Source organism: Mirounga leonina, unplaced genomic scaffold (genome assembly GCF_011800145.1).
Source record: "Mirounga leonina isolate KUSES-001 unplaced genomic scaffold, KU_Mleo_1.0 Mir_114, whole genome shotgun sequence".
Lineage (NCBI taxonomy): Eukaryota > Metazoa > Chordata > Mammalia > Carnivora > Phocidae > Mirounga > Mirounga leonina.
This window is the reverse complement of record NW_023270265.1, coordinates 8,512,041-8,535,412: the sequence shown is the minus strand read 5'-3', so window position 1 is coordinate 8,535,412 and position 23,372 is coordinate 8,512,041. Positions and strand designations below refer to the sequence as shown.

Here is a 23,372-nt window from a genome sequence, read left to right as displayed (position 1 = left end):
CTGCTATTAGTAAATGCTGAAATACAAAATATACCACCAAAAGTATACTACTGAAAAAAAACAGGGTCAGAGGTGGGGGGGTGGTGATAAACAGAGAAAGAGAGAAAAGGGGTGGGGAGAGAGCCACCAGAATTAGTAATTCAGAAATTCCACTAAGATTTTAATCTCAAATTAAGAACTCAGCCTCAGGGAATGTCTTGTCCAACAGCCTTACCTACAGAAAAAAACCACAATTTCAGAGACTAAGTGAATAATCTACTCTGAGGTCTCAAAACAAGTGTCAGAACTGGGCCTACATCCCCAAACAAGGTCCGTGGCCTTCCCACTGGGCCTTAATTACTTTTCTCCCTTTTAAAACCACTCTTCTAATTATCCTACTTCCAATTTTCCTTGGAAGCACAGGAAAACAAATGTTAACAATTAACAAGATTAAGCAAAGGAACATAAACTTCCCTGAGGTAAGACTCTCCCGCCTCTCCCTGTCTCCATAGAAATCACCTCCTGTTCATCGGACTCTTTTGCTCACAGTTTACAAAATGGCACAGTATCAGAGAGGAAGTGGTAGGCTAGGCATACAGAGATAAAAAAGCCTGGATAATATCCAGAAGATTGGGAGTCCCTACTCAGATACCTGAAGTGGGCTATATTGTTAATGCCACACTGGTGCCCACCCCAAACCTTAGGTAGATGGTAAATGGTAAAGGATCTGGAAGCTGAGCCACACAGTCCATTTTTCAAATAAGTTTCTGGGAATAGCTGTACTTCCCTGAATCTGTCTCCCCCACGGCACATGGCAACAACCCTTCTTCACCAAAAGCAAAAATATTCTCGAACATCCAAACAGCCTGATTTTCCTGGCACAAAAGCGTCTCTATTTGGGGAAGATCCAAAGGTTCAAATGATTGCATATAACTGATAACTGAAGATTAGAGTGGACTTCCCAGCACAACAGTGAAAAGAAATTGATGGATCAGCTAAGGGTACTCTTCCCAAAATGCAGCATGTGTAATTTATTTTTATGCAATTCATTTTCATACCTTGTAGCTGCTATCTGGAGGAAAGAAAGCAGTTCTAGTCGAGGAAACAGATGATTTCATTTGGCAAAGTAATCATGTCTGGGAAATGTGAGACAATTCAGTGGCAAACTTCAGCAAAGGGTTTGAGCTTGAAAGTAGTGGTGGCCAAAAATCACACTTCTCTATGGTTTGCTCACAAAGAGGCTCTCCTGTCAGGATAAAGAGCTCACTGACCGGCAATTTAATTCAATTTTCACAATGGGAGTATAGTACATAAAGACTTTCTGTACCTGGCCATTAGGTCTTCAAACCCTAACACTTACATAGGTAGCTGCTTTATGGCACCCAGAATGAGAACATACATATTCACTGTGACCAACATTTAGCACTTATACTAACACATTGTGGAGTACAAGGGAGCTGAGGGTTGCAAATTACATCTATGTTTGATATGTATCATTGTATATGTGGATAAGAGAAAGAGAATGCGAATATCATGGTAAGAGTTAATTTTGAAAACATGTTGACAGCCTCTATAAACCTTTGTTCTGATAAAACTTATTCTGTTCGACGTCAGTGCTCAAATAAGATTTGTCGCCACATCCTTGTATCACGAGGGCCTTACCCTCGGTAACAGCATTGTAAAAAATTCATTAAGGGTTTCGAATAAATTTTGCAAGTTTCTCCCTCCCCCCCCCACGCCAAATAAATGAACCACTACTGTTTCTGGTCCTCCCAACTGCTTGCAAGGCATGAGCTTTTCCTCGTCATTCTGGAGGGTAACCATTCAGACACCAGCGGGTCCCTGCAGAGTTCAGGTGCAGAAAGCCGATCAGAAGGCATCAGGCAGGAAGATGGTGCTTTTCAAGCAGCATGCTCAACTGGACCTCTTTCCTTGGGGTTAACATTTTTGTGTTATCTAGTCATTTAGAAGTAATAGAGCTCTTTAGACTTTTACAACACTCAGCCATTTGCATGCACTGTAGGAAACAGCATTTCATTATTTACCATAAATTACTCAGAGCCACTCATGATGAAAGATGAGCACCCTTGTGCTCCCACAGAAGGTCACTCAGAAGCTTACAACACCAAGTGAAGGGGAAACGCAGATTTGATGCTGACTTTGTTAAGATCCCATCTACAGCATCGCTGCCTTCCTTTCAAAAATATCTTCTGATCAAATACACAAAGACCCAAACAAGTAACTACAAAAGGCACCTTTATCTCAGTCAAAAAAAAAAAAGAATAGATAAACTGAAAGTATTCCAAGTAAATAACACTAGTATGTGTCAGCTGACTTATTATAAAGGTTGACATTGGTGAAAATTATCTGATCAGTGAAAAATAGAGGAGGAGAGATGCCGTTGGCTATTAATTCTAATTTAACATCCACGCTTACGTGGTGTTATAGCCCCTCTATCTGGTAACAATGAGCAACCAAGTAAACTGGCAAGAGGGATGAATGTGATTCTAATCTGAAGCCTCTTTATGGTGAACAAAGTGGGCGACTCAGTAATTTTGGCTGTGGATATGTGAAAGAAGGGATGTCGCTCCTGTGTACAAGAGGAGCTCACTAGCAGGCCGGGGGAGAGCCTCATCTTACACAGAACCATCCTCCTGGTTCCCAAAGCAGCAGGGTCTCTCCTCTCTTTCTTTACCATGTGATGAGAGCAGGCAGGGAAACAACAGAGCCATTGCCTTTTGAACCCCATGCAGGCGATGTCAGCATTCGATCCCAAAAGGTGCTGAGTAGCTTCTGGAAAGAGGACCTCGATGGAACCAGAAGGGTGATGGGGCGATCAATTCATAAAGTAGCTTCCACCTCTGAAAATTCTAAAGACAGTCACTGGCTCATTTCACCAAAACCAACACTTTCTGCTGGTTATTCTCCTTGTATCTCTTCTTGCAGATTTTTAGATATTCGAAAGCTACTATTTTGGGTTAAATCTAGGGCTGTGTTGATGTGACTATGCGAAAAACTAAACATATTTAAACATACCAATTCTTTTGCTTCTTGCAGCACTTTGAAGAGGCACTGGAATGAAGTCAATACTTAAATATATTCAGCACAAATCACAGACCATATCTTTAAATGCTTTGGGACAAATTAGCCTTGGAGAATCTTTAGACTCTCCTGCTTGTTCCTCCCTCCAAGTCATCCTGGAGACCTTGCATCTTCTGAAAACACCAGATATTTTGCCAATTGCTTGCACCACCCCTGACTGCTGTCTCCCACAGAAGCCTAGCCATGCCCTCCCAAGCCCTCCCTCCTTAATCAGGCCTTGTCCCGAGGAAAAGAGGAGGCTGCCTCATTAATTCCAAGACAGACCCTCTCTGCCCACCAGGCCAGACCCTTCACTGGTTCCCACGCAAGGGTGTGCAAGCACACTTCTACCTTTGCTAATGCCCCTTCTCTCCCGTGGCCTCAGTTTCCCATTTCTCTGCCTAAACAAATTCTCCCCTGAAATCACCTATGTCTGCTCTAATCACTGCTTTTTTTTTTTTTTAAGATTTTATTTATTTATTTGAGAGAGAGAATGAGAGAGAGAGAGAGCAGGAGAGGGGGGAGGGTCAGAGGGAGAAGCAGACTCCCCGCCGAGCAGGGAGCCTGATGCGGGACTCGATCCCTGGACTCCAGGATCACGACCTGAGCCGAAGGCAGTCGCTTAACCGACTGAGCCACCCAGGCGCCCCCTCGGGTCCTTTCTTTTTTTTTTTTTTTTTTTTAAGATTTTATTTATTTATTTGAGAGAGAGAGAATGAGAGACAGAGAGCGTGAGAGGGAGGAGGGCCAGAGGGAGAAGCAGACTCCCTGCCAAGCAGGGAGCCCGATGCAGGACTCGATCCCGGGACTCCAGGATCATGACCCGAGCCGAAGGCAGTCGCTTAACCAACTGAGCCACCCAGGCGCCCTAATCACTGCTTTCTGAAATGGCCTCATATACTTTTCAGTTGGAATCACACACTCTGGCGCTTAATCAGTCTCTGATACATACGTTCTGGTCTTCTCAACAAAACCATAAATGCAGATGATGAATTTTCTTTCTCGTGGACTGTGCACTCATATGCTGCAGAACTGTGATAAAATCACTATTAGAACACAAGTACAGTTTTACAGGTGGAAGATGTGTGAAAAGTGTAATAGCTCATGCTGCAACAGAAACACTCCTGATATGGGGGAAAGCAAATTTTATGTAATATAAACACAAGTACCCACTCAGAAAGGCTTAAATTGAAAAGGAGTGTGGGTATCTTGCATGGAGTCTCACTAAGCCGGAATCCTGAGAACAAAAGGAAGCTGCTGAAGCCAAGAAGACCCTCTTTGCACCTGGTTAGACTGCGGGGCATGAACAACAAACACTCAGCATTATGATCCAGTTGTCTGTAGGTGGAAAAATCCAGAAACTCAGGCCACCTCCCTGGTAGCAGGAAGTGAAGGCCAAAGGAATGCTCTGAAACATTTCTTTCATATTTTTATGTTTGTACTGAGCTTGATGAATTTTGACGAACAGAACTCACCCATGTAATCAGCACCCAGATCAAGAAGCAGAAAATTATCAATATCTTAAAGCCTCATATCATGGGTCTCTCCATTTACTATCTGCCACTTCCCCAAAGATAATCACTATCTCGACCTCTAACATTCAACATTATATAAGCAGAATCATACTTTCGTTCGGACTCTTTCTGCTCACCAATGTATTTGTGAGCTATCCTAAAAGATTTTGAACACAATTCGTCACCAAAGTAAAGAACTATGTTCTCTACAAGTCACTACTTTCCACTGGCCTATGGAATTTATCTATCTGTAGTCCAGCCACCTAACTTTAGTATGAGAATTAATATCTGGTGATTCTATGAGAGGCTTATGGAATCTAGAAAGTGTTTGAACTGGTCATCCCACCTGTTCTCATCTGACCTCAGCCTTCCCTCTAGGACCCCTCACTTCAAACTAGCCTTTGTATTCTGCTTTCATGGAATCCTTAAAACAGACCAGATAATTGGTTATCATGCACACAATTGACTGACTCCTACTGGCTGTATCCATCCCAAGCAACACTACTAAAGACTGCCCAACATTTGCAAACTGAAGAGCCATTAAGTAACTCATTAAACTTCCATCTTCTTTATCCTTATAAGGTCAAGGTTAATGATCAAAGGCCCAGGGTAAGACACTCTGCCTTCAATAAGGCATTATTTCCCATGAGCAAATGAAATGCATTTATATTTCTACACATCTGCATTTCACAGCAGGGACCCAACTCAGCCAATGATTTAATGCTGACACCACCAATCAAGACACAAATGCTTGGACTGAAAAAAAAAAAAAAAAAAACTTTCACAGACCCAAGACTGGTAACTAAACTGATTTATGGAGCGTATTCTCTGTCTCTGCTTTTTCAAAAGTTTAGTAACTTCTAACTAGAGAGATAATTATGACCATTAAATAAAACAGAAAATACAGCAAAATACAATAAACAATATTCCCATTCCACAATCCAGAAATCACCACCATTAACAATTTGGTATACTTCCTTCAAATATAGTTACTATATATATTAAATCCTGTACAGCTTAATATAACTGGCACTTTATATAATTTTCTACCCAAAGTTTTAGATAATTATATACTAAACACTCTCCAGTATACTTAAAATTATTAAACACACAATTTAGGGCGCCTGGGTGGCTCAGTCAGTTGAGCGTCTGCCTTCGGCTCAGGTCATGATCCCAGGGTCCTGGGATCGAGCCCCGCATTGGGCTCCCTGCTCGGCGGGAAGCCTGCTTCTCCCTCTCCCACTCCCCCTGCTTGTGTTCCTGCTCTCGCTGTCTCGGTCAAATAAATAAATAAAATCTTTAAATAAAATAAAATAAAATAAACACAATTTAGTGGCTTTGTAAATCTATCACATGGGCAAAGTAAAATTTATTTTATTTACTATTTATTTCATTTTAACCTAAGGCATATAAATGCACATTCACCTGCCAACTATTTGGCTGTAGAATTCAAGGCTTTTCACTGACTAAATTTCTTACCTTTCTTGTGAAAAACCACACCTATATATTCTGCAATGCTTCAGTTTCAGTTTATTTATTGTGGAATGAGAACTTAAAGCCACAGGTAAAACAATCCAAGGGCAGATTTCTTATGGATATATAAATACACTCCCCCTTAAACTTGCCCACAACTTCTTCAACAAGCATCTTTTTCAAGTGATTTATCTTTATAGAGTATATCCAAAGTAATCAATTTAGTTCTAATAGAAACCACAATTAATTCATTGGTTTGCATCCTATTTGAATATATTACCTAATTACAGTAACAACAACATGCATAAATAGATTTAGATACAACTAATACTTGGTAAGCACACCTCTCATTTAGTGAAGGCTGAAGCCCTATACCAACTGGGGCTATTCAGCACAAAAGGACATTTGTCAGTTTTTTATCTTTTTAATTTTTAAATTTGTTTTAGTTTTGTTTTATTGTTTTGATCTTTTACAAACCCTTGTGTCAAGGACTAACTTTCAAGTTCTCTGCTACCTGAGAAACCCTGACCCAGAAGCAGGTCGTCTACAAATGGTTTAGCACCAAGTTCCCCATGAACATGCACTGAATGATGAGCGAGGGGGGCTGCCCCCTTTACGGCCGTGCCCCATTTCCCGGGAGGAGGGGCTCTCCGCACCGACCCCAGACCCGGTCCCCATGTGGGGTGGGGACATTTGTCAGTTTTTCAATCCAGAAATAGAGCACCATACTAAAAAGTCAGTTAAATAGAATTAGGGTCAAGATAGTTATTGAATATAAACACTTCCACACCCCATGATCACTTTCTATTCCTGGAGTCTAGATCTTGCCATCATGCCAACAAAAACTTCTATTAAACAATAAATTTGGGTAAGCAATCTCACTTCCCCTCTTCTTGATGAGTACAGCTTTCATTCTTAGTCTATGTGATTCATTCACAGTCTTATGGAGATTCTGATGAGACAGGCTTCCTGATATTACAGTGCTCCTATCCTTCTGCATGGCTATTCAAAGACTGTAATAACCCAATCTTGGCATTTGACTGATTCCCATTTTCTGTTCAGGGGTTTGCATAAGTAGAAATCCCAATCATCTTTCACTTTAACCAACAGAATTTTTTTTTTCTTTAGGGACCCTTGCTAGACAGAAATGTCAAAGGAGTAAGCAACTGACTGAGACCAATGTGGGGTATTCCTGGCTGACTATCAAGATCTCATGAATGTTAGTCTTCTTAGGACTGTTGGCTAGTCAGTGGTGGGGACCTTGTAGTATGGTTCCAAGAGGGAATTCAGATGCCCTGCAGGAGACACTGCATAAGGTACAACACCCAAAATTTATTTGATGGGGTTGGTATTGTTGTTTCTGTAGAACTCCAAGGCTATGGTTCCAAATGTTCCCTGATACATTTCCATTGGTCAGTCTCAGCATATGATGCAGTAACTACTGTAATCAAAAGCAAGTTTGGAATGGGCAAAGAAGACAATTCTGGCTGGATCTTAGGGAGCAGAAAAATAAAGTCTGTAACTGTTCTCTGTCATTGGTCTACTGAATCACCTACAAGCAGCCACAGTTGAAAACAGAATTAGCAGATCAAGGAATAAGAGTTTAAAGAACATATTCTTTATCTTTTGTTGAAACATCACCTAAATTTCTCCTTGGACTGAAAACCAGGACAATTTCTCTGGTTTAAAAGGCTCCCTTTACCATAGCAAAAAACAGGTACAGGGCAGATGTGCCATTTATGGAGTTTATGATGGCAAATGCCACGGTCCCTGAGCTAAAGGGACTGAAAGAGGCCATGTACAACAGATAAGGCCACACTCTTACCAGTGGAGTAGTATCTGGGGTGGAGAGAGATTACCTGGAAAATGATCTTTCAACCTTCATGATTCTTCAAGCTATGCCACTCAGCATGTCCTTGGCAAATTACAGAACCACTCTAAGGTTAGATTAGCTATATGATTGAGATCATCATACCTGGACTACTGGCCTAGATGACGGTCTTTGAGTCCTTGTTTCAATCAATCAAGAAGACAATCAATATGGCAATAAATAAAAACATAAAGTGCTGGCCCTCCTGGCACACAGTAAAACCCCACAAACAGCAGCTCTCACTGTTACTGCCTAAATTCTCAAACCCATTCCAAGACTGAGATTCTGTGAAGAATTCTTCCACATTTCTAAAAGTAACATTTGTGGCACAGACATCAACAGACTCTGATCCCAAAATGATGATGAGAGTGTGATTTTTCTCTTAGTAAGTTCTAACGCTCTGGCAATTCCCAGGAAGATCATGACTAGGATCACATGTCGTCACGGGAAGGGTCTCTTAAGAGACAGGCTCTATATTCAGGAATTCCTATCAAATATTTAGCATACAAATTCTATTCCCATAATCCTGCCTATAATGTACTCATGCTAAAATAGTTGCATAGATCCAGATGATCTTTTTTTTTCTAATGCTCTTATAGCCTACATTGCAGCCATGATACACACTACCACTTCTAAGAAAAGGCCTCAAAGAGAAAAATCTTATCATTGGAAGCTGCTAAATTTCTACTATTAAATTTTAATCTCAATTCAGTTTGCAGGTTTGTTTCTGACTTGTCTCTTTTTATGCCTGGGAATGGCAATCTATGATTTATGTACAATCACCAATCTGTCTTGAAAACTAAAGGCTTATAACAAAAAAGTAATACTTTGAAATATAAATCAGGATTAAGTTTCCAACGAACACAGGCCACGATGTTTTCAAACTGCTAATAGGAAAAGTTCCCCAAAGTGCAAAGGTATCCATCTAAAAGAGCTGTTTGATGGATACAAGCCACTTATCAATCCTCTGGGACCTAAATCACAGTAACTTCTAAATAAAGAGGGGATTAGCATACAATGCAGAGATTGCCTGTTTTTACTAATGTTCTCTCCAAACTCCCAAGATTCAATGACAATAAGACAGTGTGGGAATGGAACAAAAGCAAGGCACAGGGCATTTTTTTCTTTCATCAAGAATCTGAAGATTTCTGTAGATTTTATGTTTCCAGATCATTCAACAATCTCACTCATTTTTCCCCAGAAAATTTCGGTTCCTCTCTTTGAAAAACGTATGTCCAAAATAAGCTTAAAAAAATGTGTGCCAAGCAAAGGATGAGAAATGGTGGGCTCCAGTTTGTGGAGCCGACTAAATTTCCAACGTGATTTGAGGTAGATTTCCACACCATATTCGACTGTGTGTGCCAGCGTATTCGAGAGGAGCATGGGAAAGATCCAAGGGCATAGAAGAACAATAATCTCTCATTGTGATTAAAAGATCCCTCAAGCTAGGTAGCAAACTAGCTCCAGTATTTCAACTGAATTCAACAGCCTGATGTGCTCTTGGAGGAAAAGACCTAGTCTATCCACTTCCCATTTCTCTTGACATAAAAACAGGAAAGTGTTTTTGCAGCTTACAAGCTCTTGCACGAATGGTATACGAGGCAGGTAATTATCATGACCCTCATTATCCCAGAGGAGGACATTAAAGTTTAGAGAGATTAAAATGGTTCTTTGAGGTTGCACAGTTATCACAGGATTTAAGGCGACAGGTTTTGGGTTTGGTTTTTTGTTTTTAATGCAAATCTCCATCATCCTCCCACAAAAATCCCAAAAAGTAGTCATGACTGACTACTAAAGGAGTCACTTTCTTAACCTGGCTCCACTAAGCCAGCTGACTGTCACCATCCCTCCAGTGTGATGAACACCGTTAGGCCGGGGATAGTGACAAGTTCATAGCAGCAGACCAAGCTCAAAGAAGCACCCACACCGCTGGGACCAACTTTTGAGTTGTGTGCTTACCAACACTCAGCCAGGGTAACCAATCTGTTTATGTCAGTTGCTCTTACAGTAATTACGTAATTTAGTTAAATTTGATGTAAGCCACTGATACGTGATTGTGGAAAAGAAAGATAATTGTAGTTTCTATTAAAACATAGGTGAATGCTTTGAAGAAATTCCAAATGGTGACAAAAAATAAAAAGAATAAAATTACTTTGAATTATATGTGCAAGAAAACTATAAAAGATAGCAGGGTAGGGGACATAGTATAGTATCTATAAAGAGTCTGGTTCAGATTCCTTCACTAGTGTCTTTTTTTTTTTTTAAGATTTTATTTATTTATTTGACAGAGAGAGACACAGCGAGAGAGGGAACACAAGCAGGGGGAGTGGGAGAGGGAGAAGCAGGCTTCCCGCCGAGCAGGGAGCCCGATGTGGGGCTCGATGTGGGGCTCGATGTGGGGCTCGATCCCAGGACCCTGGGATCATGACCTGAGCCGAAGGCAGACGCTTAACAACTGAGCCACCCAGGCGCCCCCTTTACCAGTGTCTTTAAAGAAGAAAGAGGTGATTAGAGGTATGGCTTACGAAAAAGAAAAGAAAAGGAAGGAAAAGAAAAACATGCTAAGCTCAAACTTATAGACACATACTCAAGAAAAAGCCTTGGCTTTTTGGGAGAAAGCTTTATTTTAATTGTCTGCTTTGTAAACTATTACTTTTATAGACTTCTTAAATTAACCAGTTAACTATCAGCATTGCAATGCCCCAAATTGATGTTTAATATTCATTAAAATGAATTATGTATTCACTACATAAATATTCATTAAATGACATGTATTATGAAGACAACACAACCATATGAAAAGACATAATAGCTTATATTCAGTTGAACTACTGTTTTGTGGAATCACACAACAAATGCTGTCAAAATTTTGTATGATTTGTATGCCAATCTAAGTGGGACAATAAGTGGCCATTAGGCTTTGGCCAAGTTTTTGGAATCCTTCAAATTTTTTTTATTTTAAAAAATAAAGTACCCGAGACAGTGTAATAACTCAATTGCATAAATGGGTAGAATTTTTTTTCTCAAATTTCTACATCAACGTAGTCTAACATTGTCTTACCAAAAGGGTTGACTTTTATAACAACTTGAAATGACATGGCGATGTTAAGACTATCTAGGAAAAATTTGAAAGCCTCCTGCTTAAACTATAAACTAAGAAATAAAGGGCTAAAAAAAAAATCAAAAGTCTACAAGGAACCTTCAAGAGAGCCATTATTTAACAGGAATACAAGAAGTCCCAATGAATCAGTGGTAAAGATGGAAAATCAAACTAAGCATCTATCCTACAACTTTCATTAATAATTGCACGAATGGAAAACACCTATTTAGGTACATTTTTTTAAAGATTTTATTTATTTATTTGACATAGAGAGATCGCAAGAGTAGGAACACCAGCAGGAGGAGTGGGAGACGGAGAAGCAGGCTCCCCACCGAGTAGGGAGCCCGATGCAATGCAGGGCTCTATCCCAGGATCCTGGGATCATGACCTGAGCCCAAGGCAGACGCTTAACGACTGAGCCACCCAGGCGCCCCTTTAGGTATGTTTTCATCCTGATATTAGAAAGCTTTAAACGGAGTCTGATCCCCCCACTCCTTTCAATATGTATATGGTTCTGGAGGAAACACTTTCCTGGGTGTGGACAAGAAAAACATCTAGGATCTCAAAACGTCTCAGTGGTATTTGTCAACCCAGTACACCTTTGCTTCACTCAACACAAAAGTCTGAGGATAAAAACAGATTCAAAGGGAAAAAAATGAAATTCAGTTCTATTCACAAGTAATTCAAATGCCTTTTACAGACTTAGATTTATGGCTCTTTCCTTGCTCTTATATATTTCAGGGCCAACTTTCATGTTCCATTTTCAACATCCCAGATAGAATATCAAGATATGCTTGGCACTAGATATGAGAGGTTATGAGGAAAGAATTTCTACAAAAGAAGCAAGCTGAAAATCTGACTTCTTCCCATTATGCTTTGGACAGGAGGAAGAGCTGGGGAAGCATCCCCAAGGGAAGAGAGAACTTGCTCTTCTGCACACCAGACCTCCTGAGACGGAACTGAGTCACCCTGCACCTGCTCTCTTGCTCATGGCCCAATCTGGACTTGGAAAAGTAACAGACAGAAGTTGCCACAAACCAGCTTCTAGTGTCTGTTTGTTGGGTTTGTTTGGTTTTTTTCCTCCCTTTCTAACTGGTTTACAGATCATCACTGCGTTAAAAAAGGCTATCAGGAAATACAGCACAAATACAATAGGTGGATGGATTCACAAATCAACCCTGCAAAAGGTCATCTCAATTACCAACAGTATTACCAATCCCTTAGCAGTCATGGGGAACAGAGGAGGAATGCTTAAACCACACTGTCTTCATGCACCAAGACCAAACTAAAAATGGCTCTAGAAAGAGCCTTGCCCACACCAGCCCGTGCCCTTGGGTGGGTGGGTGTGGGTGTGTGTGTGTGTGTGTGTGTGTGTATGATGAAGTACAACGTAAGTATCTAAAGAGCAAAACACACAGTATAATTGATTAAAGCAGAAAAGTCTCATAATCCTGTATTAAGGCCAAGGAAATCAAAACATACTCAGGTTGTAACATGTGCTCATCAAAAAGCTCTCAAGTGAATTTCATAAGAAATACTGACCTCTCACTTTGGAGGGGTTGGGACCTGCTATGCTAGAATTCCTTTGAAGGCTTGGATTCATGTAAATAGAGGACAATACATAGAAGTAATTTTATTTCAACAAAGTATTTTTAAGGATGCAATAAAACAACTAAGAGTACTCTTATTGAAAGACTGGAATCTTTTGAAAAGAATACAGGAAAATACTCAGTGTTGGGTGGGGGGATGGGGTAACTGGGTGATGGGCATTAAGGAGGGCACGTGATATAATGAGCACTGGGTGTTATGTGCAACTGATGAATCACTGAACTCTACCTCTGAAACTAATAATACACTGTATGTTAATTAATTGAATTTAAATAAAATTTAAATAAAGAAAAGAAAATACTCAGTGTTATCAAAGGCTATCTTCAAAATTACAACAGGTATGACTAGGTAAAGTTTCAATGAAATAGACTTGGTTATAATAAAATCACCCCCATACCATGTTTATACATCAATGATACATTCTACATTTACCTCTTCACTAAAAACACTATTTGAGATCTGTGGTCTTACTTATTGTAATTAAATATACACTTTCCAAATAGGGCCCTAACACTAACCAATTAAAAGTAGCTCTTTCTCTTGTCTTCAGTTTCTGAATTTAGCCAATGACTCTGAACTCTGAACTGTTAAAACAGGGCTTCTGGATGAGTAAAGTAACAATCCAGACTGGCACTGTCAACACTCTACATATAAATTTCAAGTCTGAAAACACAATTCATTGTGCTGTAAAAGGCTCTTTGTAAACTGGTCAAAATCACTGTTCCTCTCCTGTCTATAGTAAATCTTCGTTTGTCTTGAAAAATTTCCGAACTAATCTACCTTCTCAGAGGCAAGATGCTTCGAAGAGGTCTTTGGTGAAATAATCTGGGGGCAATACGTTTAATATATTTGCTTCTAAAAAAATATCTGAAGCAAAAGCAAGTCTTGGGCAGCTAACTGGGAACCCAAGAGATCGCAGTAATGTGGAAGAAAGTTTTGGTCCAGCTCAGGGTCTAAAGGTTGGAAGATGACAAGAGAATAGTCAACCTCAAGCCCTTCCCCTCCTTCTGCCTTTTAAATTCAATCTTTCTTTGTCTTTAATCCAACAGAAAATTAGTCTTCTAAAGTGAGCCTCCCGCATAACAAAAATAGCTTTTGTTTTGCCTACTACCCATCAGTAAGTGTGTTTATTCAAGAGTGAACCAGCCCCTTTTCCTCCAAAGAGCTGTGCTGCCTTTACAGACAAGATCCATCTGACTGACCTAAGACAAACACAAAGACATTCATTCTGTAAACCCTGAGATGTTCAATTCAAGAGCCAAGACCCTGGCCATTAAGGAATTAGTGACTTAGTCTTGAAAAAACAGAGCCTTATCCTTAGCTGTCCTCAGGTGCTACAACATAATTCATGACTTTCATTTAAAAAGAAGAAGAAGAAGAAGGAAAAGAAAAAAGAAACAGAAAGAAAAAATATATATATACTTAAGTCTGACAGTAGGAACTAGGAAAAAGGGGAATTTCTCTCCTGGGAACTTTAGTAACATAATCAAAACAAGTGAAAAATAAAATGCAAGACATTCAGGCCATTCTTCAGCCCACAGTAGCAGTGCTAATAATCCCTCAAATGAAATCCTTATATCCTTTGGTTAATCATCCTGCAATCTTGGACACACACACACACACACACACACACACACTATCCTTTTCTCTAAATTACCATATAAACCTCACTATTTAAATTCATCTTTTATAAAAACTGCATCATCTTTCATTAAAATTTCCCTTGTTGATATATGCAAACCAGGTCAGTTTCTATTGGATTTGCATACTAGTGTTTTACCCCTTAATTCAACTCCTTGTTGAAGGTTTAAAAAATAGCAAGAGCTGGACCTCAGATACACATAAAACAAATGCTGCTTATATGTCTAAGTGAACACTGACACCATTTACAGATTCTCCCCCCACCCCTTTTCCTTGGGGCTGAGAGCCTTGTCAATAATCATCACTTATTAAACAGGCTGCCATTCCCTTCTACAGAATGTAGAAAAGGAGCATGGAGAGGTAGAAATAATTACCTTGGGGTTTTCTTTAAAGACCTCCTGAATGCAACACAAGGAAATCAACTGAGAAAGAACATGAAATATCCCCCCCCACACACACACACACATATACAGTTGAGAAGTACACCCACACTCCATTATTCGTATCAATTGCATCAAAAGATAAAAAAATCTGAGGTCTTCAGGATAGACAGATACTTTCAAACCACTGAATACGTCCATACATACACTTGCATATCCTTTATCCTCCACAAAACTCAAGCTAGATTTGCTGGGAGAAGCCTCTAAACACCTCCTGAGAAAATGTGCTCTCAGAAAGACTACTTCAGCCAAAGGAGAAGGAAGCAGCAAGTTATCGGGTTTGACTGCCATTCTGGTTTGTGGCAGATTCCCTCCTTCCCCTCTTCTCTCTGACTCCCAATTTATCTTTTTTTTTTTTTTTTTTTTTCTCCCACAGTCAGGGCATTAAGGAATTTCTCTCTTGGACCTTACCCACAAATGCACTAAATCCTTTTTTTAAAAAGTTTCAAGGGTTAAATAACACCCAAGTTAATAAGATCACAGGTCAGAGAAATGAAAAATTGTCAGATGACTGAAAGCAAGCCAGGTATTCCTACTGAAGAGTTAATGATGAGCCGTCTTCCTCTCCAGATGTTATAGCTCAAAACAGAAATACAATGTAAAGACAGTTTTTGGAGAACAGGCTTAAACAGAACTTGAACTGGCAGGCGGGGGATTTGTCCTAAATAACCTTCACAGGTTGCAAACTGTTTCCGATATCCTGATCAATAGAGTGAGAAGCTTCCCAACATTTCCTTTAAGAGCAAAGAGGGGGGTAGGGGGTGGGAGGTCAATTAGTCACACAGAACATTTGTAAAAATAGAAAATATACACCACCTATACAAATACATAGGAAGCTATCACTCTTGGGGTAAACTGGCCAGTGCTGGCACGAATCGCGCCCAGGCTAAAGATGCTACATTCACAGAGTGACCTGTTTCAAAGGGGTTGGACGTTCTCCCCCTGGAGTGCAGAGAACTCTGTCCAATTCCCCTTACATTTTTCAGGCACAGAGGGAAGGGAGATGAGGTTTCACAGCCCACCTTTGGGAAAGGAACAAAAGCAAACGCTTGACAGCTGAAAAAACTCCTCTTCCGTCAGGACCCTAGAGGCGGTAGCTCGGCAGGGCTCCCTTGCTATTTCCCCCTACTTAACTCACTCTGGGCGGCCACAGAATCAATCTCTACACCCAGGAAGGGCCAAGGGCAGGCTGGGGGGGAGGCGGGTGGGGGATGGAGGGGGGGTGGTGATCACTTTAGCCCTACGCCATGGATCGCCTCCTTTTCCTACCTCCCCCAATGGCTTCTAATTAACCCTTCCTGGTCGCTGCCCGGGTCAGGGCTGCTATAAGTCGACAGCTTCATTCTATCAACATTTCCATCAAATTAGCCCCCCCCCACACACGCGCACACACACCCACACGGACAGAACTTCCCTTTGTGGTTTATCATCGCTCAATTTGCATGTGCTTTTCTTTCACTCCTTCCTACCGGCGGGGAAAGGGCTCAGTGCTTTTGGGAAGGCCCTCCCTCCCTCCCCAGCTCTCAATAGGAGCCGGATCCGGGAGCTCGCCAGCAGGTCTGCAGTGAGCAGAAATCGCGCTCGCGTTAACCCTTTGAAGGGAGTTAGGAGATCTGTTCTCGTTTGGGACCCACTGAAGTAGGCCGGGTGGAGCTTGACAATCTGCCTCCGTTTCCTACCGCCCCCCAGCCCCACCCCGCATACGGATCCCGAACAGACCCGCACCCTTTTCCTGCCTGGCGGCCAGGTTAACTATCTCATTCAGCGCTCCAAACCTGGAATTGGGTGAGGGGTGGAGGATGCGAGAAGACAGGCGGCGGGAGGGAAAAGACAGCAGGAGGGCAAAACGGAAAGTCAGTAGTAAATCAGAGTTCAGACCCGGTGTATACTTACGAAATTTGGGGCTGGTGCTTGTTTCTGGCGTGGTGGTGGTAGAGGAGGAGGAAGACGAGGAGGAGGAAGGGGTGGTGGCAGCATCCTGAAAGGGAGACAGGGTCCAGGACGGAGTAGAATCATGAAGGTAGGAGGAGGTAGCGTATGCCGCAGTGGGCCAGGAGGGCATTGCCTGGGTACTGGGGGTTCCTGGCACCGGGGGTCGGGAGCCCGGCGTGCTGCTACTGAAGAAGGGGGCTGTGGTGGACAGGACCGTCGGGGGGCCCGCAGTGTTCCGTGCGGTGGTGGAGCGCGGGCTGGCCCGGATGGGCACCCGGTGCCCGGGAAAGCGAGTCGGCGCCCGCGTGATGGTCGTCAGGCGGGTGCTAATCCGGTTGGGCGTCCTGGAAGAGGCGGCGCCGCCGGCGGAGGGGGTGGCGGGGGACGCAGTAGAAGTGGTCGTGGTGGTGGTCTCCATAGCCTTGGGGAAGGAGCTGGGCTTGGAGAGGAAGAAGGGGTCCTGGCCCATCCCCTTGGAGTCCACCAGGTCGGTGGGCACGTATTCCTTGACGGAGCCCACCACGATCCATTTGAGGAGCATGAGGCTGAGCCCCAGGCCGATGAAGCCGATGAACAGAGGCACCACGCACAGCCACGTCTGCTGCCGGTTCCACACGATGCAGTCGCTACAGCGTAACTCCCGGGGGGGCTCGGCCGCCCCTTCGCCGCCGCCGTCCGGGCCCCCGCCCGCCGCTGCCGCCGCCGCAGCCGCCGCGGTGCCCTCCTCGGCCGAGGCGGCGGCTGCCGAAGCGGCTCCAGGTGGCGAGGCAGCGGCCGCACCTTCACTCATCCTAGGAGCCGGTCTTCACCTTCGCCCCCCCGAGGGCCGCGCCAGAGGCATGGGGCCGCGCGGGCCGGGCGCGGGCGCGGGCGCGGGCTCCGGCGGCGGCGGCGGCGGCGGCGGGTTCGGGCGCAGGCAGCGGCCGCGGCGGCCGCATGCAAATCGGCTCCCTGCCCCCACGCCCCTCCCCCCGAGAGGCGGGCGGCGGGCGGGGAGGAGAGGAGCGGGGGAGGGGACGCGGGCCGGGGAGGGGGCGGCGAGGAGCACGGGAGAGGGGCGAGACGGGCCCCCGGCGCCGCCGGCCGGTCAGGGAGCGGCTGGGCGCGTCTGCAGCCCGCCCAGCGGCCTCCTGCGCGCCGGGGCCCCGCTCCTGCTGCTACTGATGCTGCTGCTGTCGCTGCCGCCGCTGCCCGCCGCCTGCATGCGCTCCAGCCGCGCCGGCATCCTCGGGGCGCCGCGCCCGGCCCGCTCCCCGGGGCGCCCGCCCGCGCCGCCGCTGGGCCTCGAGCCGCGTTCAGGGGCCGAGCCGCCTGGCCGCGGGATGCCGGACGCCGGAGAGCCGCATTCCGACACAGGGGGCCGACCTGGCCGCCGCTGCCGCCGTTCGCCCGGGCCGGCGCGCCGCGTTCTTCGGCGGCTGCTCCGCGAGCCCGGGCGGCAAGGTGCACCTGTTCTGCAGCCGGCCCGCAGCCAACCCTCGGCCGGCACTCTCTGCGAGAGACCAATCCGAGCGCAGCGCGGAGGGCGAGCGGCCGGGCTCGCCTCGCTCCCGCCGCCTGCGGCTCCGCGCCGCCGCCGCCGCCGCCGCCGCCCGAGAGTCAAACTCCAGCGAGCTGCGCCCCGCCGCCGCGAGCCCGGGGCCGGGGGCGCACGGGGCGTCCGCGGCGGGTGCTAGTGGACCCGCCGCGGAGGGAACCCCACAATCCGCAGAGGAATCGAAATCACACCCCGGCGCCGCTGCCCGGTCACGCTTGGGGAGGTGAAACGCGAGACCGCGTCGGGGATCCCAGGCGACGCGGACCTCGGGCCGAGGTGGCTCCAGGCGAGCTCTGGCGGCCGGGCGGGTGCGGTGTGCGCGGAGCCGCCGCGGACGGGCTGGGCTTCCGGCAGAGTGGCGCCTCCCACCAACACCTAATGGTGGTTTCTTAATGTGCACAAGAGAAGTAAATGATCCAGGCAAACCCCCACTTGGAAGTGCCTGGCAAAAGCAGCTCCCGACCGATCGTGAGCCCGTCTCCCGGACGGATCCGGCGGGGTCAGACTGACGCTGCGGGGCAAGGGAGCCGGGCCTGTGCGCGTGGGAGGGCGTCTGTGCACTCCCCGGCCAGATGGCGGGTGCTGCTCGGTGAACAGCCACCTTTCCTCCGAGTCCCTCAGACAGATGCTGGTGAAGCAGACGAGCTTTGTGCAGTTACACCTGGCAGATATCGACAAGCTGATTGAGAACTTCTCTTTAAAAACAAAGTATTGCCTTTAAATGTAGATGAAAGCACAGGTACACCTGTCACATGACAACTGATGGTGAGAGGTAAAATTTAGACGGATTTGGGTTGGTATCCCAAATTGCATTGCTGGTTTCTTACCTTGGGTAGAGAGGCGCCGGTGTACCTGGTGCAGTGTGGGACCTGCCTGGGAGTCCGGGGGACTGGGCGAGGAAGAAAGAAAGGGTTAGAGAGCCAGCATCAGCATGCTTTATGCTGATGATGCAGAACCTCGCTTGTCAACTCTCCCCAGATTTCCTGGTCTAAAGTGGAAACTGGAAAGATGCTTTTATTTACAAGCTCGGAGAATGAGAAGTTGAGGATGACAGCCTTCTATACAGCTCCCCAGCACTGTAAGATTGCCACCGATGCAGGAACCAGCGTTCTCTTGTACTGTTAACAGCCTCCACCAAGATGAAGTTTTCAAGGTATCCATTTTATTCACAGGTGGAGAGCCGAACAGTACGCTGAGAAGACTGCAGAGAGCAGAGGATTCATTGAAACGCAAAGCTCCTGGGATTTGGTGCCTACCAGAGTATTTGGCACAGACACAGTTAATAAATTATTTTGGATAGCAGTAATGCGGCTGTCGCCTCTTTCAGCTATAACATTGAGACTTTCTCCATAGGAAAGCTTATGATTTTTAGTTTGACAGAACATGCCCTAATCCAGTAGTGCTGAATTACGGTTCCAAAAATTGCAAGTGAAAAGAAAAAAAAAAAAAAGCCACAACCCTTGAATCTCTATTCCTTCAGCTTTCCAATGCAAGGCACAGTCCTGTTAAGTAAAAATTGACCCAATCTCCACCTTCTGTGGGTGCTGGGCACTTATGGACAGCCTTTCTTGTATAGCAAATAAAACTTAGCTTTCACACAAAATGTTGTGAAAGTATAGCAGATGCTGTTGTCAGCCATATGAGACAGGAAATTAGTTTTCCAGAAAACACTCCTAGTTCATTGGCTCCCCCAGCATTTCTGTAACCCCTCCCTTCTTTGCCCACTGAAGTCAATCCAGGGTACAAAAAGGTGCTGTAATTCTGTCGCTGGACAAATGCTCTCCTGAAGCTGTCTTCCCACTGAATTCACCCCATGTCGCCTCGGTGCTCCCCAATGCCTTCCTCAGCTGCCTCTCCAAATTCCCTCCACTTCTCACTTCCACTTAGCTTTAACAACTTATTCATGTTTCCCTGTTGAGCTCATTTTCTCCCAGATCCCAAGCCATTGCACTTGACTACCCATTAGCTCTCACAGTGAACATCATCACTAGAGGAGGGGAAAAAGAGCCCAGGCATGACAGCCTTGTACTGGGGAGCACGTTGTACTAGCCCATCCAAGAAAGTTTGGCAGATGCAACCATCATTAACTTGCAGTTTTATGGTGAGGCTTCCTGGTAGCAGGTGGTAAGCACTAGAACTGGAATTGGGGAGGGGGTGTGGGCACAGCTGAGTCAAGGACAAGTGGTGGACACTCTCACTGTCAGTGAGCAACCAGTTAGTCTGTCCCATTGTGAGGAGTCTCATTTTGATGACTCTCAGTTCCCTGAAGCAGAACACTGGAGAAATAACTTCACGCTCAGACTCCAAAGACAGGGATTCAAGTTAGACCTCTGGCCCCAAGAAGCAATAAAGTCACTCTGGGCTTCTATTTTCTCATCTGTGAAATGAAACTATAATACCTACATTCTACATAATTACATTAAATTCTATAGCTAAATGATCTACTTACCTATGGCATCTTTTTTTTTAAGATTTAATTTATTTGTCAGAGAGAGCACAAGCAGGGGGAGCGGCAGCAGAGGGAGAAGCAGGCTCCCCGCTGAGCAGGGAGCCCAGTGCAGGACTCAATTCCAAGACCCTAGGATCATGACCTGAGCCAAAGGCAGACGCTTAACCCACTGAGCCACCCAGGCGTCCCCTATGGCATCTTTTAAGCAACATTTTCGGATACCTTCCTGGAGAGAGGGGTGTGGATTTTTCTAATAAATAGGCATGACGTACCTCAGCCTCTCCTAAGCTCCATCTCTGCCTGAACATAATCACCTTCTGGATGTCTCCTGTGTGATCCACTAACACATTAAATTCAAAATTTATGACCATTGCTTAACATTTGCCCACAAACCAGCATTTCTACTGAACTTCAGTTTTTCCTTTCAGTGGCACCAAAATACTGAAGCTGGGAGTACCAGTGCCATCTCTGACTCCTAATCTTTCATACCCCAAGTTTAATTAGCTATCATCACTCACAATACAATGTCATCATCTTGGGTTCCCTCCATTGTCAAGTCTTTGGCAAAGGCCCATCTTCAGAACCACAAGGGTAGAAATGAACTTAGTGGCCATACACCCCCCATATGTCATCCCCCAAAATGTCCCAGCCCAACAGTCAGCTTGATCCAGCTGTAGCTCTAGAGAAGGCAGGACTTACTGGCCCAGCCTGCAGATAGTATACATCATTACAAAAGCCTGTGTGTTGAGCCAAAAATCTGCCTTCCCATGCTTTCGCCCTTTCTTCTTAGCTCTTTGACTAGATCAACCTTTCATGAACTAGGTGCCAGGCATTGAACATACAACAGAAAACAAAACAGAATCTCCCTACATTCATGGAACTCATTTTAGTAGGAGAGACTTACACTAAGCAAACAAACCAAATACATAAATTATGTATTCTCTCAGAAAATGAGAAGTGCTGTTTTGCACCACAAAGGACATGCCTTTTTGGTGTGATTACATAGGACATCTCTTCTTCAATCCCAGTATCTCCAATCTATTTATTATCCTCACAGGCCATGAGGACTTGACCCTCCTGGGAGTACTAGGTTGTTCTTTTATTAGCTGTGCGTTCCCTGGATATTTGTAGTTACTACAGAAGCCAGTCCAGCCTGCAGAATCGTAATAGTCTTCATAACATCCACTAGAATCGTGTGTGTAGACAACATGGTATCTCAAAATATTTCACAGAGTAAACATTTTAAAAAGGATTAATGGGGTTAACCTTCTCATGGATGCATATTTTTTATTCTCTCTTGGTTTAGTCCACTACTATTATTATTATGATCACATTTCATAGTAAATCATGGTGGCTTTTTTAAAAGAGAAACCAATTGTTTTCTTTATACGGCTCAATGAGTAATCTTGTTTATCTCTTGAGAATGCTTTGTCTTACATATAAGACCCACCCAAAATGTACTAGAAAATGTTCCGGGTGGATCTGCCTGTTCACAACACCTTGACTGCAAAGATTTGAGCATCATATCCCAATATCATAAGTAAAACAAACACTAAAATTCATAAATTCTGCAGAGCAAAAAACACAAAGTGTAAAGGTGAAGAATTCCAGTTGCAGCTATGTCCTAGTCAAAAAAGGTGATTATAACAATGCCCAGAGTTAAGGTATTTAGAATATCACCTAACTGCACTCTCACAAATTAGGAAACACTGAATAACAGGATGTAAAATTCAAAGCTTTGAATGAGGCACTAAGACAAAATAGATGTGAAATTTCAGTGGGAGTTGCCAGAGGACAATACCAAAATTTCAGACAGGTTAACTAAGAACTAGGTAGATAGATGGCACCACACATGGTAGACAGAGGGAGGATTTTTGTGAAGATTTCTGTGGCAGAACCTGAGCTCTGAGTTCAAAGCGAAAGGTACACAAGCACAGAGCCTTTTTATACTGAAACAGGGAGAGGAGCCTCAGAGGAGCATGCTGGAGAGTTCATTACAGACTCCTGGTGTTTGGCCAGACCTCACTGGATTGGGTAGACACACAAGCAGCAGGAAGCACCAGTCAAGGAGGTGGTGAAAGTGGACAATGGCAACAGTGAGCAGTTTAAGCATCCGCCATGCCAAGAAGGCATGAAGCCATCCTATGGCATTAAGAGTCTAGTTGGGGGCGCCTGGGTGGCTCAGTTGGTTGGGCGACTGCCTTCAGCTCAGGTCATGATCCTGGAGTCCCCGGATTGAGTCCCGCATTGGGCTCCCTGCTCAGCGGGGAGTCTGCTTCTCCCTCTCCCGCTCCCCCCTCTCGTGCTCGCTCTCTCTCTCAAATAAATAAATAAAATCTTAAAAAAAAAAAAAAAAAGAAGAGTCTAGTTGGAATGCAGAGTGACTGTAGAGGAGAAGCCGAAGTAGAAAATAAGCTTGAAACTCAGTGTTGAAGGATCTAAGTGTCATAGTGAGATGTAACCTAATTGTTTTTTGTTGTTTTTTTTTTTTTTTTTTTTTTTGCACTGAATTCAAACTGCCTGTATTTTAGAGTACCAACATGGGACTTTACTCTTGGCACTCAAAGTTACCATTAATGTTTGTCTTATCTAGTTTTTGATCCTTCATCAGTGTTTGCCCTTTTAGCCCTGATACCTTTCCCAAATACTGGTAGTAGATTTTTCTCAGATCAGTTCTCCAGACGACTCTATTCTTTTGAAATCATTTTATTGGATCTAAAATTGGAGGACTGGTAGATGGAAGTTTGC

The 23,372-nt window shown here is 44.4% G+C and overlaps 1 protein-coding gene across 4 annotated transcripts in view; it reads right to left on the bottom strand.

Annotated features, from left to right (window-relative positions):
• Positions 1-17,428, bottom strand: part of NRG3 (neuregulin 3) — a 1,015,909-nt gene extending 998,481 nt beyond the window's left edge. For all 4 annotated transcript variants that reach the window (XM_035023117.1, XM_035023109.1, XM_035023127.1 and 1 more), the window contains exon 1: positions 16,600-17,428. In XM_035023117.1, coding sequence (XP_034879008.1) covers positions 16,600-17,428 — 829 coding nt within the window. The remainder of the gene's footprint in view (positions 1-16,599) is intronic.
• Between the last annotated feature and the right edge of the window lie 5,944 nt (positions 17,429-23,372).